The sequence below is a fragment of the Gavia stellata genome, chromosome 6, assembly GCF_030936135.1.
Source record: "Gavia stellata isolate bGavSte3 chromosome 6, bGavSte3.hap2, whole genome shotgun sequence".
NCBI classification, from domain to species: Eukaryota; Metazoa; Chordata; class Aves; order Gaviiformes; family Gaviidae; genus Gavia; species Gavia stellata.
In genome coordinates, this window is record NC_082599.1 from 1,065,501 (window position 1) to 1,081,694 (window position 16,194).

A 16,194-nucleotide genomic window follows, 5' to 3' on the forward strand; every position below is an offset into this window, starting at 1 on the left:
GTAAATAGTTGGACATCTGATACTGAATGGAGCAACATTAGAAGGGGTCACCTCCGACGTGCCCCTTCGCACTTCCAAGGGGGCTGGGAGGTGTGGGGCTGCATTTCTGTAGGTGGGTCCTTCCTCCTTAGTGCCAGGAAATGCCGACTTTGAGGCAGAATACGCATTTCGGTTGTGGAAGCTTAGCTAGGTGACTGATCTGCCTCATTTTGTCACTTCAGTTTATTGTTAGAACCACTTTCTTTAAATATGTCTGAAGTTGTCAGGGAAGCGGACCTGTTTGCCCAAAGAAGCTTTTTTAAAGTGCTCCTGATCCTGTATAAAGTTGCCAAAAAGCAGTTCAATGCTGCAATTAATGGAAAGAAGTTTTCCAGGGTGGTCTTACTTGAGTGCATGTTTGTAAATGAATTTTTACATCTTACAAAACTTTAAAAAAAATTTTAAACAATCACTTTTTTGCAGTTCAGTCAAATTGATTTATCAGTCATATCGGAAAGGAATCTGTAACTGTAAAGAGTAAAAACTGTAAAGAGATGTGGCCTGGTGGACAGAAACAGGGTTTTTCTTTGTTCTGTTATCATGTCTTATGTTGCTTTCTTTATCGCTGGTTAGTTCATCAATGCTGTTGTGTATTTTTCATCTTCCTGTTCTGAATCCTGTATTGAGAACCTCCGGTGTGTCAGTACTTTGCGCATCATGCTTAAGGTAGATTCTAGTGTTGGTTTGTCTAGTCCTGGCTTTACCTGAGCTATCCATTTCTCTTGCGTTTCTAAGATGACTTGACAGTAGCTTCCTTTTCCCAAGCACGTACAAATGTCCTGACCAGAGATATTAGTAAAACAGCAAAGATAATTCCAAACTAAAATTTATTAGAAAAATGTGCCTTTCTGTGTAGGAAACAGTCCTGTTCCTTTAGTAACCTGTTAGAGAATGGACTTGGTGGGACTCAGTAGAGCTTTTCAGGCTCCTCGTGCTGCTGTTTGAATTTCAGTTCTTGAATTCAGAGTACCTGCTTACGAATGTGTGACTCGGCTGTACTCCGCTAAAATTGATAGTGAAGAAATGAGTTGGATTTAGTATTTTAGGGCAGATCTGCCCAGCGACCTTTTCAGATCTTGACAAACAGCTTTCTGTTGTGGTGGAGGAGGGACGTGAACGGAGAGCTTTAGGAGCTGTAGCGAATACGGAGCCCGGGTTTTAGATGTTAATTTCTAACAATTTGTTTTAGTCTACTTAATACAGATGAAGAGCTTCTTAAGTGACAGCTAAGATTTTAGGTTTAATTTACTGTGAAATGGATGCTGAAAGAGCAGTTTAGATTTCTGTTTTACAGCTATGCAAGGAATTTTTTTGCAGGCTACTCACGTAAGGAAGGGCTCAGAGCGTTCAGATATATTGGGTTCTGCTTGCAAACATGAAGAATTCTACTTAAACCGAATACACTTAATCTTCTCAAAACAGTCTTAAAGGAGAACATAAAACTCCAAAAGTGATTAATCTGAAAATTATGCATTTGATAAGTTAGATGTCTAAAACTCAGCTAACAAATATGTATTAATTTAAAACAATTGCATAAAAGTCAATGTCACTGTGTTTTCACTTTTCCTTCTGGTTCTAGGCAAAGTGCTTCATGGATTTCAAAGCTGGAGGTACATTATGTCACATTCTTGGTGCTGCTTACAAATATAAGAATGAACAGGGCTGGTAAGTTTTTATTTTTGGTTTATACACCTTTTGCATGAAATTAAGCACATGAAATGCCTATGCAGACTACTTAAAGTTTAATAGTTTCTGGAGAATTCGGTAGGCAAGGGAGTCGGAGATGGGAAGAGGAAATTTTTTTCCTGTTTTGCTGATGGTAGCTTTTCTAAGACACAACCCCACACTTCCAAATTTAAAGAAGCTGTCCAAGTTTAAGGTCTTGAGCCTGTAGGTTGGGAGTTAATTACAAGCTTGAGGCTTTTTTTGCCATTTAGTTGCCGTATGACTGAGCAAATTAACCAGTATCTTAGAATCGCTGCTTCCCATCTATAAGATGTAAATCTTTGTTACTGTATTAAGTACAGGGTTTAGTTATAACTGGAAAAACATGAAGCATTGCATAGATACTAATAAATGCTGTTTTCCATTGTTATCAATCAACCTCCATAGATGGGGAGTGTCAGAAACACTGCTCATGTAGCTATCGACACTAATATTAAAACTATTCGTGTGACATCCCGATAGTGTTGTGGCCTGTGTGTTTTTCTGAGTTATAATCCTCTTTCCAAGACAGCAGTAGTGTGAATTAACTATATTTGACAACATTGGAAAAAATCTGAGGATGAAAAGTCAATAGATAAGAGTAAGCAGAGCTTGTTCTTGTACATGAATTTAAATAGTTTCTGATCTGATGTTCTGCAGACCTGTAGTAGCATTCCTGGAATTGACTGTGTGTGTTACCCACAAGAGCAAATTAAAAGGCAAAAATAAAGTTGTTTTCAGTATGGTTTGTTATTTTTAGGAGTAGTTTATATTCATATCAGCTAAACAGATACCTGAGGTGGATATATCAGAAAGCTGGTATGAGTAAACTGCTGTCAGGTTTTTTCCTACTGCAATATTGCCCACACCCAGGGCACGATAGGTGTTTGTAGTGTTCTGTGTGGCGTATCTTTCAGGGGTGTCTTGCTACCTCTTTGCCTTAAGATAAAGGAGTTAAATGGCTCCTACTTCATGAATATTTAAACTTTCCAATTTTTTCCAAACAAATCTAATTTTCAGTCATTGAAATTTGTCAGCAAAACTCAAGATACGCGATTGCCTCCTCTCTTCTCACTCTCTTGCTGATTCCTCAAAACTAGTGCGGGTAGTGTCTTGTGTTTGTGCATGTGGGATGTAGAGGGAAGTAATACTTGAATTTAACTTTGAGGATCAGACTTAGAGCTTGGAATGTATCCTTCACTGACTCAACCAAATAATATGTGGTGTTTTGCCTGAAATATGATTTTTTTTTTTAATGGTATGCATTGTCGCTCTTGCTTAACCTGTTTGTGAATGATCTGTCTTATAGGAGAAGTACCTTTCCTCGTCATAATAGGTATGTCTGAAAAATGCACTTATCCAGTGCAACTGGACATACCTTGTCTATCACTGCAATTCAAGTAGTTGTTTGCTAAAACCTGTCAGACGGTATCAGTTAAACGAAGGACAGGAAGAATTAGTACTACTATTTTATCTAAATGGGCAACTAAAAAAAGTGCTATTTCTTAATATATTGACATGCTTCTCTTAAAGTATGGATTTCAAAAGCAGGCAAAAAATTGGGGCTGCGTATAGCATTAAATGAATACGTAATGCAGATTTTAGGCAACCAAATGTAAAAATTTTGGTCAGACTTGAATGCCTTAAGTATCTTTGCTTCATAGGTACTGAAGACTTTGTTAGGTGTCTAGGAAAATAGGTTAGTTTGTGTTCATTTGGCATTTATCTTCCTCCGCTTCCTTGAAACTATTACATTTGAGAAACTTGTTTTGAATACAGACTATGAAGCTGTCAGTGGGTGAATACTGGAGAAGTGGCTTAGTCTTGACTCTTAAAATCCTGTGTATTATAGCTGTAAAATACTGTATTAAATTGTGTTGTGCAGTGAACTGACAGACTTCTTGATGACTGGCCCTACTTCTAGAAGTCAGTGTAAATTTTTGAACATGCACAATGCTATTTAAAGAGGTCATAAATTTATTTCAAAATTGAAAGACTATTCTAATAAATATGCCAGGATATTATCTTTAATTTGTTTGCCAGGTCCTTAGGGTGAGGGGCAGAGTCCCTAATACTGCTTTAGGAGAGAAGCCATCATTCGCTAGTAGTGAATGTTTCTAGTGCTGCCCAACACTACAGCATGTTTACGCAGTACCACCTGCGTGGGCAACTTCTTTCTGAACACGCTAGAGCCTCAAGTGAAGAAAAACATGGGGGTGTCAGCTAAAGTGTCTTTGTTTAATTTAGTAGTGTAATATTGATGTGATGCCATCTTGTGTGGTAATGGGTTTTGTGACTAAAAAATCAATCTTGCTTTGGTTTACATTCATTGTATATTTATGGACTTTAAAAATTGATTTGATGTGTTACTGGAAACAAGCATGTGTTTAAAAGAAGCTGTCATTAGATATGGGCACAGGAATAAATTCTTATATTTTACATTGGGGTATAAACTTCAAGCATATCAGTCACTGCATGGTAATTATGTGCATGGCTTTTTCACTGTGTTAAGTGTACAAGGTACTTTTTATTTTATACACTGAAATCCTTTCTGCCTGTATTGCCACTCCTCAACACCAACGCACCAGTCCAGTTAAGAGTGTTTTCAGACTCTAGCAACAGCTTTTTCCAAAACTTGGGAGGTACAGAAGTGCACCCGACAGTGTTTTACATCTGAGAGTCAACAACCTGATTATCTAAACACACCATCGTGCTTTGGAAAAGGCTGAATTGTTAAGGGTCGGGCCCAAATCTGTTTCTGAAGCTCCTACAGCACTGCTTACCCTGGCTGGTGGTGATGAGCCTGTGCGATGGTGCTAGTGCAGACATCTGCAGGTTCTGAACTTGGCAAGAGGCTGGTGTTAGTGCTGTTGTTGTCCCCCCTCTCAGGTTCTTGGGGGTCGCCGTTCAAATTCTTCATTTGAGTTGATTCATCCACGACTTCTGAATATGTGTGCAGTTCAGGTGGATACAGCAGAATGCCGCTGGGGGCTCTTGTGGTTCTTCCCAGTAGAAAGTCTCAGATTTTGTGTTATTCTCCCCCATTTCTGATAGACGCTTCAATCTGCATTGTTATTTCAAGAATTTTGATTACTTTGTCAATGAAGTAGCAAACTTTAAAGTACCAGAGTCCAATAGAGATGATCATAAAATGCTTAATGGATTATGAGCTACCTATGTGCTGTGTGTGGGGTGGATAAATAGTTTAGAAAATCTCAGGCAAATGAATTGCTATGTTTTTTGTGGGTTAGAATCTGGGACTGGTGGATGGGTGCAACTAGAAGTAAGAGAAAAGTGAGAGCTTGTTCATGAATTTTCTCACCTAGTTCTCAATCCATTGTAAGCGTTTGATTATGTTTCTGTTTAATAATTCTTTGTGACTGTAGTGGAATGCACAACCCTGCTGCAGGGTTTTGTTGGACAATGTCAACCTTTGTTTTTCCTAAACATTTCATGAATCAGTAGCATTTTGTTGACTTGGTTCGTTGTGATTTTTCTTGCTTGTGAGGGCTGCCAAGCGAAGCAAAAATATTTGATTGTGCTTTAAGTGTTCTTATGTAGCTACCATGATATACTGTTTTTTATGTGGAATGTGAAAGATTCTTGACTACTGAATGGAGGAGGGCTGAGTTTAATATTTTTGAATAATTTTCTTTAACAGGCGAAGGTTTGACCTGCAGAATCCATCACGAATGGATCGAAATGTGGAGATGTTCATGAACATTGAGAAAACACTAGTGCAGGCAAGAAACTCCTATACAAAACTTTGTGTTCACATGCTCGGGGAAGGGATTCGCTAGCTTTTTACATACCTCAGTTGTGACCCACTGAAGAGTTTCATCCTGGATTTCTGTAGGAATATTATACTCTTCCCTCCCTCTCCCACCCATTTTAATCACAATTCCATGTTATCACTTGAAAACTTCAGAATTTTTTCTTTCATATTCTGAGGATATGATTAGGGTGAGAAAAACATGTTTTTAATGTAGGAGAAAGCATCCTGAGTGTCTCCATCTTCCTGTGAAAGAAGCACCCTTAGGATTGAGTAACTAGTTCTGTGCATATCAATTAAAATGCTGACTTTCTTGAGACTTTCAGCTTGATAGAAGTTTGACTTTTTTCAGGGTTAGGGTACACTTTAGACTCTCTCGCTTGCTTTATCAAACAAGTTACTACCGGAAGAGAGCAGATAACAGCTGTGTGGAATCTAATTTGAAGTTAATTTTTTAACTGCTGTGTGTGAATAACAATATTTTTTTCAAACTCTGAAACGAAGTTCAGTGTATAATATAGTCAGGACGTAACTTTCAGGTCCTTGTGAAAAATGGAAATAGGAGGGACAGCAAAAAGAAACAATACTCTTAGTATAAAAAACTATTGCCATTGTATGGTGGTTTCAGTACATAATAGAGTACATATTAAAATCCAAAATAAAACTAATGTGTACCTGCAAGTACCATAGAAGTGCATGAATCTGCGTGTTAGTGCAACAGGACAGATTCAGATTTGGAAGTTGACACACGGGGAACTTATATTCCTTTTCAAGCAAAGTCTTCCAGAGCCTGTCAAAAATTCTTTGAAATCAAAGACATGGTTTCCATTACAGATGTTGTTGTGAAAGCAGGAACACGAGAACAGCTATGTTGGGTCATGTTCCCTTTATCCGTGATAGTGTCTCTGGCAGAGGTTACACAGATCTGCAGAGACCAGAAAGAAACCTGGGTTAAGACTTTGGCGAGGATGTGTGTGTGCAAAGGAAATACTGCTTGTCATGGGGGTTTCTGGAGCTCGAGTTAGTGTGCCGTATCACAAGCTGATAGGTGTTCCTTTTGAGCTTTCTCAAGCATTGGTGATCTTAATAGGAATTTTTTGATTTATGTCATGGGTGGCCTACTAATTTTTTATTTTAACTTCTCTCCACTAGAACAATTGTCTGAGCAGACCGACCATCTACCTCATTCCAGATATAGAATTGAAGTTGGCTAATAAATTGAAGGATATTGTCAAACGTCACCAGGTAACTGCTAAACAGTGTATCTTAAAGCAAATGTTTTGTCAGTTGTAAGATAAAAATATATTTGCCTGACTTCAGCATATCAGTTACAACTGGATTGTGTCTGACAACACAAGGCAGCAGCAGCAAGTCACTTAAGACCAGAAGTTCACCATTTGTAAAATGCCATTAGTAGTTATCCTCACATGGAGATTGAATCATAACTCTGTTCTAAAAGTAAATCTGAAATGGCTATTGAAGTGAGAAGTAGTTACGGTGTCTCAATGAGTTGGCTGCAGGCCCTAGCTGATTTAATGTTTTAATGATTTAATTTTAATTGATTTAATGATTTAATGTTATACCTGCTTATATAAAGCAGAAGCTCAGCATTTGTCCAAATCTGAGACCAAAGAAGGTAGTGTGTAATACAGCTACAGTTCTAGATAGGCGGGGACAGCATAAGGAAGCTTTAATCTTAAAATGATCGCTACCTTCTTTGCTTTATTTTACTTGCTTTTTTCCTTACTTGTGCTGAACAGAACACAAGCAACAATGGTCTTTCGCTTATTAGGTAGTCGGCATATTTCCAAGAGAGTCAACATCTTGCCATTGTAATGTAATATACTAAATGATGCACTGAGTAAGATTAATAGCTTCATCTCGTAAAAATGTAAACAGTCCTTTCACTTGTCTTAAGAGAAATATCCTGGAATGTGAACTCTAGACGGTCTGATAGCCTTTTGTATTATGATAATTCACGGCTGGAGCCAAAGTAAACTGTTCCTTTTCCAGATTAAATGTATTTCCTGTGTTGTGATTACAAACCATCATCTCAACTTCAGTTGTGTTGTTTTTCAGAAGTTACTCTTAATTATTCAGCTGATTCAGGATGCTTGCTATTGCTTAAATTAGAGTTAACGATTCAATTGTCCTTTCATAAAGGAATTCCACAGTGAACTCAAAACATGCTGTATCTATGACTGATTTAAGGGACTTTCAAAGGAGACAGCTTTGTCTCTATAGGGTGTGAAGAACTGAAAACAGAAATTGTCCCTAATTCTGCTTTTTGGGCTTTCTTCCTTTGCCCTACCTCTGAATTCTCATCTTGTATTTGTGTTGCTACCTGTGCATCCTCACTGTCTTGATTGGTTTTTTTCTTTTACCTGTTATTGTCATCTTCCCTCTACCCCATCCCTCGCACCTGTAGCTCCCTCCTCTCTGGTGTTTCCAAGTCCTCGCTGCTCTGACTGCAGCCTGTGCAGAAGAGTTGCATATCTCTCGCCCCAGCGCGGTGCTAGCGTGATCTCTGGGCTTATAAAAAGAGGTCTCAGTAAGCTGTTCGTTCTCTCTGCTGATGAAGATGCTGTTAGTGTTTCTGGCAGTCACACTTTTTCTGATTTTGTTTGTAAATGTTGAGGATTCTTCTGAGAAGAGCCAGAACAGTAATTCAGGAACTGAAAGCAGGTAATGAGTGAGATTTAGCATTTATCTCTCTCTGCTTCAAGAAGAGTGTTTTGTCGGTAGGTAACTCTTCCATCTTGTCAGTTTAGCAGAGGCAAGGAATATACCTTACAGTCTGCTTGCATGTTTCAGAAAGCTGTTTTAATGTAAAGTTATCCATCCCTTTGTTTTCAGTCAAGATAGCATCTACGAGAGACTTCTGTTCATCTATTGTGCATTGGGTTTTTTTACAGCTCCGGAGGAAATAAGTGAAACTTACTGATCTAACTCACAAAGCTCAGGTTAGATATCTAGAAGAGCATCTTCAGCTCATGGGGAGTGAAAGGAGAATTTCCATTATTGTTCCTTACACATTTTGCAGGTTCTTCTTTCATGCCAGGGCTTTTTCCTTTCCCTTTGAATGCTTTTAAATTCTTTTTACTTTCCAGATTTCTTTTTTGCTGTTGCTCAGAGCGCCTCCTCTCCCTTTCCCCAGTTCTCTGAACTCTTGTTGGTGTAGTAGCTCTTGCCCTTCAGCCCCTGATACCAGAGTAGTCTCCAAATACCGCTACCATAATGCAATGCATCTTCATGCTTTTTTAATTTTCCTCCTTTTGATGCTGTCTTCTAAAGAAGTTGTTTGCATATTGTTGGCTGTAACCTATCTTATGTGCTCTTAAGTCCTTTAAATAAATCTGTCAAGTATTTATGGAATGTAAATTTTGAATAATGTTTTCATACAAACTGTTCCAAAACGTAACTCCTCTGCAGACTGTGAATTTCTGCTGTCCTTGGAAATGGCTCTTCATATATGGAGACTGGAGGTGTCTCTGCAGCATGTGTGAGAATCCTTACGGTTCTCCATGTGAGGCAAGGACAGGGTTTTCTTGACTGGCCACAAGAAGCAGTGTTATGTATTTGTTTAACAGATATCTAATTATGTAGTAGAATTTTCCTGCATGATGATGTAGGTCCAATAGGAATATAATTATGGCCCATACCCATACGTAGAGAAATTGCTTTATGTACAACTCTTTGTGGCATCTACATAAGCATGAGAAGTGCATCTGTTGCTTCTCATATGCCAAGAAAATGATGTTCTAAACCAGCAAGACGAAAAAGTATTCTCATGTTTGAATATTTGACAAACAATGGTATAATGTTAGTGTATTTCTGATATATTCCCTTTGTTCTGTGATTTAGGAGGCTTTTTTGAAAGAACGGGTGTTTATTCTGTCTCTTGACATATACAGCCTCTCTTGAATACTAAGGATGTTCTATTCAGGGCAGACATTTCTAGTTAAGTTTCTTGTAGACTTTATCTTACGTGAATTGTTATATTTACACATTTTGGTCCAAAACAATTTCTACTTACTGGAAAAAAGTCACAGATGCTTTCTTACAAAATATTCATCAATAGGTTTGTATGAACTGATAGTTGAACAATTTACAATGAGAATTGGGGCAGAGGAGCTGGTAGGAAGGATTTGAGATGGAAAGAGCAAGAGATGACAAAGTAGTTTGGCAGCAGTCTTAATTGCCTTTTTCTGGCACTTCTTAGAGGTGGTATTCTTTGTAGTTGCATTGAAGTTAACCTTGAATATTTCTGGGTTGCATGGGATGCAGGTAAAAAGAAGCAGCAGAGAAGTTTGGGGTAATGTGTTGAAAGTTTCTCATACAGTTTCTTCTTTTCTTCCACCTTTCCCACAGGGAACAGTAACTGAAGAGAAATCAAAGGCTACCCACCATGTTTATCCAAGTCCTACCTCAATGGATGATGGTAAAATTGCTTTCCAGTTTTTAAGTGGAAATAGTCTTGTAACTAAATTCTGTTAGCAGTTACGGGAGCTTTCGCACACACAGTATGTTCCTGTGTATAGCCTGTTCCTGAGAGCCACTCGAAAAGTATTTCTAGGATTAACAACTCCTAATAAAATCATTGTGTGTCCTGCTTCTAACTACTGGGTGTAACATTCATGTTTTTAATTGATGCAACATTTTCAGATTAAGGTGTGTAACACTGGATACTCTTCCGTGATTGCGTTGGAAATTGAGATACTATTTATTGCTGAATGCAGATAGACATTTTGTTTGTTCCAAATAACTTGCAGGCTGAAGGGGAACAGAGCTAAGGGTCCAGAAGAACGTAAAGAAATTAAGTTAGTTTAAAAATTAGAAGAAAGGATAGTGAAAGTAGGGGGCTTAAAACTAAAGCTTCCATTAATTTTTTTCTTTTATTTCCTTGGTATCCCCCAGTGTGTAAGTATAGGTCAAAATGTTGAGTGAAACATTATTAGGAATCGAGTAGATGTAGGAAAGGTAGCATAGATGCTGAAGTAAATGAGACTCAAAAAACTTTTTGCCATGTTCTCGTCTTTCTAGGTGACAGGTTGGGAATGCTGATATATCATTGCATGTAGTTTAGCCAGGTAGATACAATAACAAGTAGACCAGATGAATGGAGGTTGGCCTCATTATGATGTGGTCTGCCTCTATATGAAATACATAGGTTCCGCAGCAGCAATTTAACAGCTCCGTAGCAAATAACAAAAAACTGCTCTTAATTTTTTTCGTCTTAAATACATTTAATTGTCTAGTGCATCATTGTTGTTGAGCCTGAGCTTCACTGACATAAATTAGCTCTTTGTGATACGCCCTGGCGTCTGATGGCCACTAGATGGAAGTGTTCACTTCTGATAGGAGCAATCAAGGACTGTTTGTCCTCTGGTGCTTGTCTGTGTTCTGTATGCTGGTAATATCATGCCTAGCCACAGGTGTGTACTTATTTTTAACCACTTCAGGTTCTCAGAAAAGGGTTGAGCATAGTAAGTCCCATCTGTTTTGCAGTCAGTGAACAAACATACAGATGTTTTAGGCAAAGCTCTCTTAACCCCTGATTACACTAGGATGAGAAAACAGCCATGAATTCAAGCAGTGTAACTTCACACAAGTTCAAATCCTCAGGATTTCTCTTTTAATCCTGCTCTGGGCCATATTCTCAATATTGGAGTTGCGGGGGGTAGGTGCGTTGTGTCAGATGTGCAGTTTAAAAGAAAAAAGCCTTTAAAACACCAGTCAGACTGAGCGTATGCCTTACTGCAAAATCAGCAAAGTATTAGTGTTGCTCAATAAGTATTAACTTGAAGTCCTTATTAGCACTTCTGTGAAAGAAGAAAGTTGAAATCCAAGTTTTGTTAGACTCTTGGAAGTTTTTACTTAAAATCTGTTTCACCACCACCCCCTGCCCTGACATTCTTCCTTCAAAACTCTATTGTTTTTTTAAATACTTGTTGAGAATAGAATCTAGTCCTGGGAAGAGGGTCTTTTGAAATAAATACAAATCAACAGAAGAAGTTAATGAGGGGATTCAGATGTCCAACAAGGATACAAAAAGGCAGAGGGGAAATATTTACCGCTTGGCAAAAAGCATTTTTGGAAGTTTAGTGTCTTATTTATACGGAGATTAAAAAAAAGTGTCAGATTGGAGCCTGACTCTCTCCATGTTATTTCTGCTGTCTTTACTGAATGTATGTGGTCAGGGAAGGAAATGTCATAATTCTTAGCATGAAAATGGTTTACTAATGTAACATCTGTGTGGTATGCAGGCAGAACACAAGCACGTTTAGACACGGCAAAGATAATGTAGGCACGTGTATTACTGTGGCAGGCGAGGCCATTGTAATGTCACTACAGTAGACTTTTATCAGATGATTGCAATAACTCTACTATGACTGAATGTGGAAAAGCAAAATAGTGTTGAACGTGCTTTACAATCTGGATCTGATGCTAGATCTCTTCCCCTTTGCAGATGAATGGTTGAGACCTGTGATGAAAAAGGACAAGCAGGTGCTGGTACACTGGGGCTTTTTTCCAGACAGGTAAAGAAAAGTGGGGGAAGAAAGCAGACCCCAGATCTTACTGAAGTTTGTTGAAGGAAAAGTGTCAATTAAAACTTGCAAGTAGGAAAATCTGTGTCCTCAAAGAAGCTACTCTTTCAGCTTCCTGAGTTTTAACTTCTCCTGATAGCATGCTCTGTGGTTGTCAGTAGTGAACCTGCATGGGGAATGTCCCAGCTGTATGTGCTACAAACTATACTCTTTTCTTGTTCTGTGGAATATAACAGGCTCAGACCTATCTCACCCTGGCTCTTCCAAAAATTTAACACGAATATACAGTACTGCATTCCTGTTGTTTTGATTCTGAATGGTTGTACATTGCTGTTCATATTACAAGACAAGCAGTGGTTGTCTTACGGAGTATAACCACGCAGTAATTTAGCATTGCGAACATTTATCTCAATGTCCAGGGCTTGAAAAGACTTAACCAGTGGTTTCAAACTGAAATATGCATACCCGTTTTTGACACTGGCAGGTGAGTGAGGTTAGGAAAGGACGGTCTCTTTTTCTGCAGAGCCACTATAAGGCTGCCAGTCGAACCAGACTTTCAAAGGGCAGAGTGAGCCTTTCCATAAAGTTAATAAGACTTTATAGCCAAAAGGGAGAACGTTTAATCACCTGGTGGAACTTTCTTGGACAAAGAGAGATTTCGCTCCAGGGGTTGCCTTTAGTCAAGTGCAAGTGACTGGTGAAAGCGTATCTTTGAGAAAGCTGTCTTGTGTTATTAGAAGATGTTAAAAGGCAGTGTATGTACTGTTAGTAACTTAAATGTATTTATAATAACTGATTTCTGAGTCCAGGTTATGGAAAACTCAAAAGGTTGATAACCCAGCATGGACTTCTATTTAAAGAACTTTTTCAGGGTACTAAAATCTGCTCTGCTGTGCATGCGCAGAATTCTCAGAAACCATATGCCTATTTCAGTGGAAGAGGGCAAACAGCAATCACACTTAAGTTTCTTTCTTCATACAGATGAAGAACCTTTAGATGTTTTTATATTTATATCACATCGGTAGTCGAGTTTGTGTTGACTCTGTGTGCATGTATACGTATTTATAAACATCAGTATAAACATGAGGAATGCTATATACACATCTTTTCTTGCATATGGCTTATCCCCGTTGCTCAGTACATGCCTGGTGTTGATTACAAAGTAATTTGGCTTTTGCTGTTGCTGGGTGAAGTTTATAAATAGGCTTTTGAGGGAATAGTATGTGGAAAAGTGAATGTAAATAATAAATGGATTCTACAGCAGTAGGGATTGAAGGAGAGGATACATACTGCTTTCTTCTAGGAATCCAGTATCTCTTGCTTTAAACTCATAAGAACAGAAACAAGTTAATTAACTTAATGCCAGGGTTTGAACAGGTGACTCAGAAACTGCATTTATACCCCTGAATCTAGAGAGTAGATTTGCAGTTGTAAGCTGGAGCTGGCTTCACTGAGGTGGCTTTTAAATTCAGAAAGTTAAAAATGTGCATTAGATGCCTTGGACCGCTCCTTTTTCAATGTGTCCTATTCCTGTAGCAGGAAGCAGTGATTATTCCCTTAACCTTTCATTAAGTGGAAAGTACTCTGCTATTCTATCCCAGCAATATGATTTGCACGTCAAAATTGTTGAATAAATATTCCTGCTCGTGATCTTTCTGGATGAACAGCCCAGGGGACCGATTTTGTTTTCTCTTACTCCTCTCATTAGCTATGACACTTGGGTTCATGCCAATGAAATAGATGCTGAAATTGAGGATCCTCCAATTCCTGAAAAGCCGTGGAAGGTAAGTGTCTCTTAAACAGTTTCCCAAAGTTACTGTATTGGTATTGCTCGTGCTCAGGTGCTACTCGATTGATATTTTAACGTGCTGCTGAGTAACAGTGGCCACATTTCCATATATATGGAAAAGCAGAGTGATATTTCTAGAGCTGTAATGAAAATGTCTAAAACATTTCTTTGGTCTGGGGAGGAATGCTGTTGAAAAAATACTTTATTTTGTGAGTGAAAAGGACAGACTTATGCATCCCTGATAGTGCCAAAATTACCATGTTTATTTTGTCCTGACTTTTGAGGTGTTTTGTGTTAAGGATAAGTCCTTCCCTTACTGCTGAAGTGCAGCCATCTCTGGGATGAAACCTGACAACTCATTAGAAGGCATAATGGCATTGTACAATGTTTAAGGAGAGTAAGTGGGGAAAGTACGATATCTTCGTGATTCTTAAAGACCTGTCAGATTAGAAACCTGAGGTTAGCACGCATGTATTACAGGGCTTAAAACATATTTTGTGTGCAGAAAGTTAATCTTTTTCTATAATGTAGAAATGGCCCAAAATATTAGGAGTTAGATAATATGGAACTTAAGAAGCTGCTTTAGGAGAACAAATCTGTTTTTTTTTAAGTCTGTGGAACAATTGAAATCTTCTCTGTTCTCTTTGCGTTATTGTAACGGCAACTTTATTTCCAGCAGATTCAGCTATTGGGATCAAAATGGAGCTGTGGTCTGGTTGACAGATTGTGTGTGGCCGTGGGCTCCCCCATCCCCTGGTTTCACACTCCTACAGAAGCTCTTGAGTTCATTTGTCTCGGCTCAGTACCACTGCAGATACCAGCTTCTGTATGCTCTTAGTGCAGGGCACAGCTCAAGTTTCTTGATTTTTAGTAAATTTTCCCCAAGCCTTCACATTTCTAATGAATTGTAGTGTATGAATGCAACTGTCCCTAGAGCTAGAGCCAACATGGAAGTGTCCGAGAAAACCAGTAGCTGTTTAAAGAATCCCTGAGGGTCATATCTTACCTTTCCTTGTGGAAAGGTTCAATTTAATGGGAACTCTGCTCTTCACTGATGTCGTAATGATGCAAAAAGTCAGCGCTTCTCAGTCTGTTGAACATGTGAGCAGTCAAACCAACATCAGCAGCCTTCTTCAGGTTCTCTGCATAATTAGTTTTCTTTGCAGAGGAATGATTTGCCTTTCTGATTTAGTTCATTGCTAGAGAAGAATATAGAGCAGTTATAATCAAACAGTAGTAACTACTAGTACTTTATTGTTCTATTATTGGGCTTTTTTATACGTAACATGCCATGTCGTTCTGTGTGTATGCTCTTGATCTGAACAGCGGAGTTAAAGAGCAGCTCAGGTCAGAAAATAACTTGACGTCTGTTCAAACGCTACTTACTCCAAGTAGTTACCTGTAAATAACTGGAACACATGCTTTTTGTGTATAAATCTTCCTATAAATAGTAAGGAAAGTAGATTGTATAAATCATAGATTCTATGATTCTAAAGCTCAAGAATTTATTTTCAGCTATGTAAACTAGAAGTTTATTTGAAGATGGATATTTTAAATCAAGATAGTGAATCTTCTCCTTCCAAGATACGTCCAACTCTTCTTAAATTTTTCGGTCTTTTGTGGCACATCTGCTAAGGTGATTTGTATATTTAGAAAATTATGATGGTAATTTTTAGCATTCAAAGTACGCTCTTAATACAGAGCCGTTGTCTCCGCTGTGATAACTGACGTCACACTTCAGAAGGCTTAAAAATCACTGAGGAACAGACAGGGCGTTCAGTAGACTTACGGTTGTGTTCATCCTTTATTGTATTGCCTCATGAAACTGTCACCTATGACGAGTGAAAACCATTACGAGCTATTTGGATGTTCAGACCCTGATGACGAAGCTGCAGGTATTTCCTTCATCGTATGAGGTCTGTCATGGAGTGATTTTTTTCAAAAAACATCGGTGTGTCGATGTGTCGTTCTGTTCTTTAGGTTCATGCCAAGTGGATTTTGGACACAGATATATTCAATGAATGGATGAATGAAGAGGATTATGAGGTAGATGAGAACAGGAAATCAGTGAGTTTTCGACAGAGAATCTCCATGAAAAATGAAGAGGTAGGTGGTTCTCTGCTTAATGGGTGACCTGTTGATACATTAATATTCTTTTATCTCTGCATAAGTCAAATTTTTTGGACTCAAAGTTGCTAAAGTTAAGCTAGTTGAACAATTTGAGGTGCCTGTGATAACACAGTCTAGTTTAACTTTCTTCTGATGTTTCCTTTATCCAGAAGTGTAAGTGTGCACTTTGATTTTTATTTTTTCCGCCCTTCCTGAGGATGCTAAGAGATAGG

General features: G+C 38.4%; 1 protein-coding gene across 1 annotated transcript in view; it reads left to right on the forward strand.

Annotated features, from left to right (window-relative positions):
• SMARCC1 (SWI/SNF related, matrix associated, actin dependent regulator of chromatin subfamily c member 1) overlaps nt 1-16,194 on the forward strand; it is a 94,507-nt gene that overhangs the window by 12,506 nt on the left and 65,807 nt on the right. Inside the window, exons 3-9 of the mRNA XM_059818570.1 lie at nt 1,619-1,704; nt 5,405-5,486; nt 6,668-6,760; nt 9,887-9,956; nt 11,985-12,054; nt 13,772-13,847; nt 15,833-15,958. Coding sequence (XP_059674553.1) covers nt 1,631-1,704; nt 5,405-5,486; nt 6,668-6,760; nt 9,887-9,956; nt 11,985-12,054; nt 13,772-13,847; nt 15,833-15,958 — 591 coding nt within the window. The 5' untranslated portion in view covers nt 1,619-1,630. The remainder of the gene's footprint in view (nt 1-1,618; nt 1,705-5,404; nt 5,487-6,667; nt 6,761-9,886; nt 9,957-11,984; nt 12,055-13,771; nt 13,848-15,832; nt 15,959-16,194) is intronic.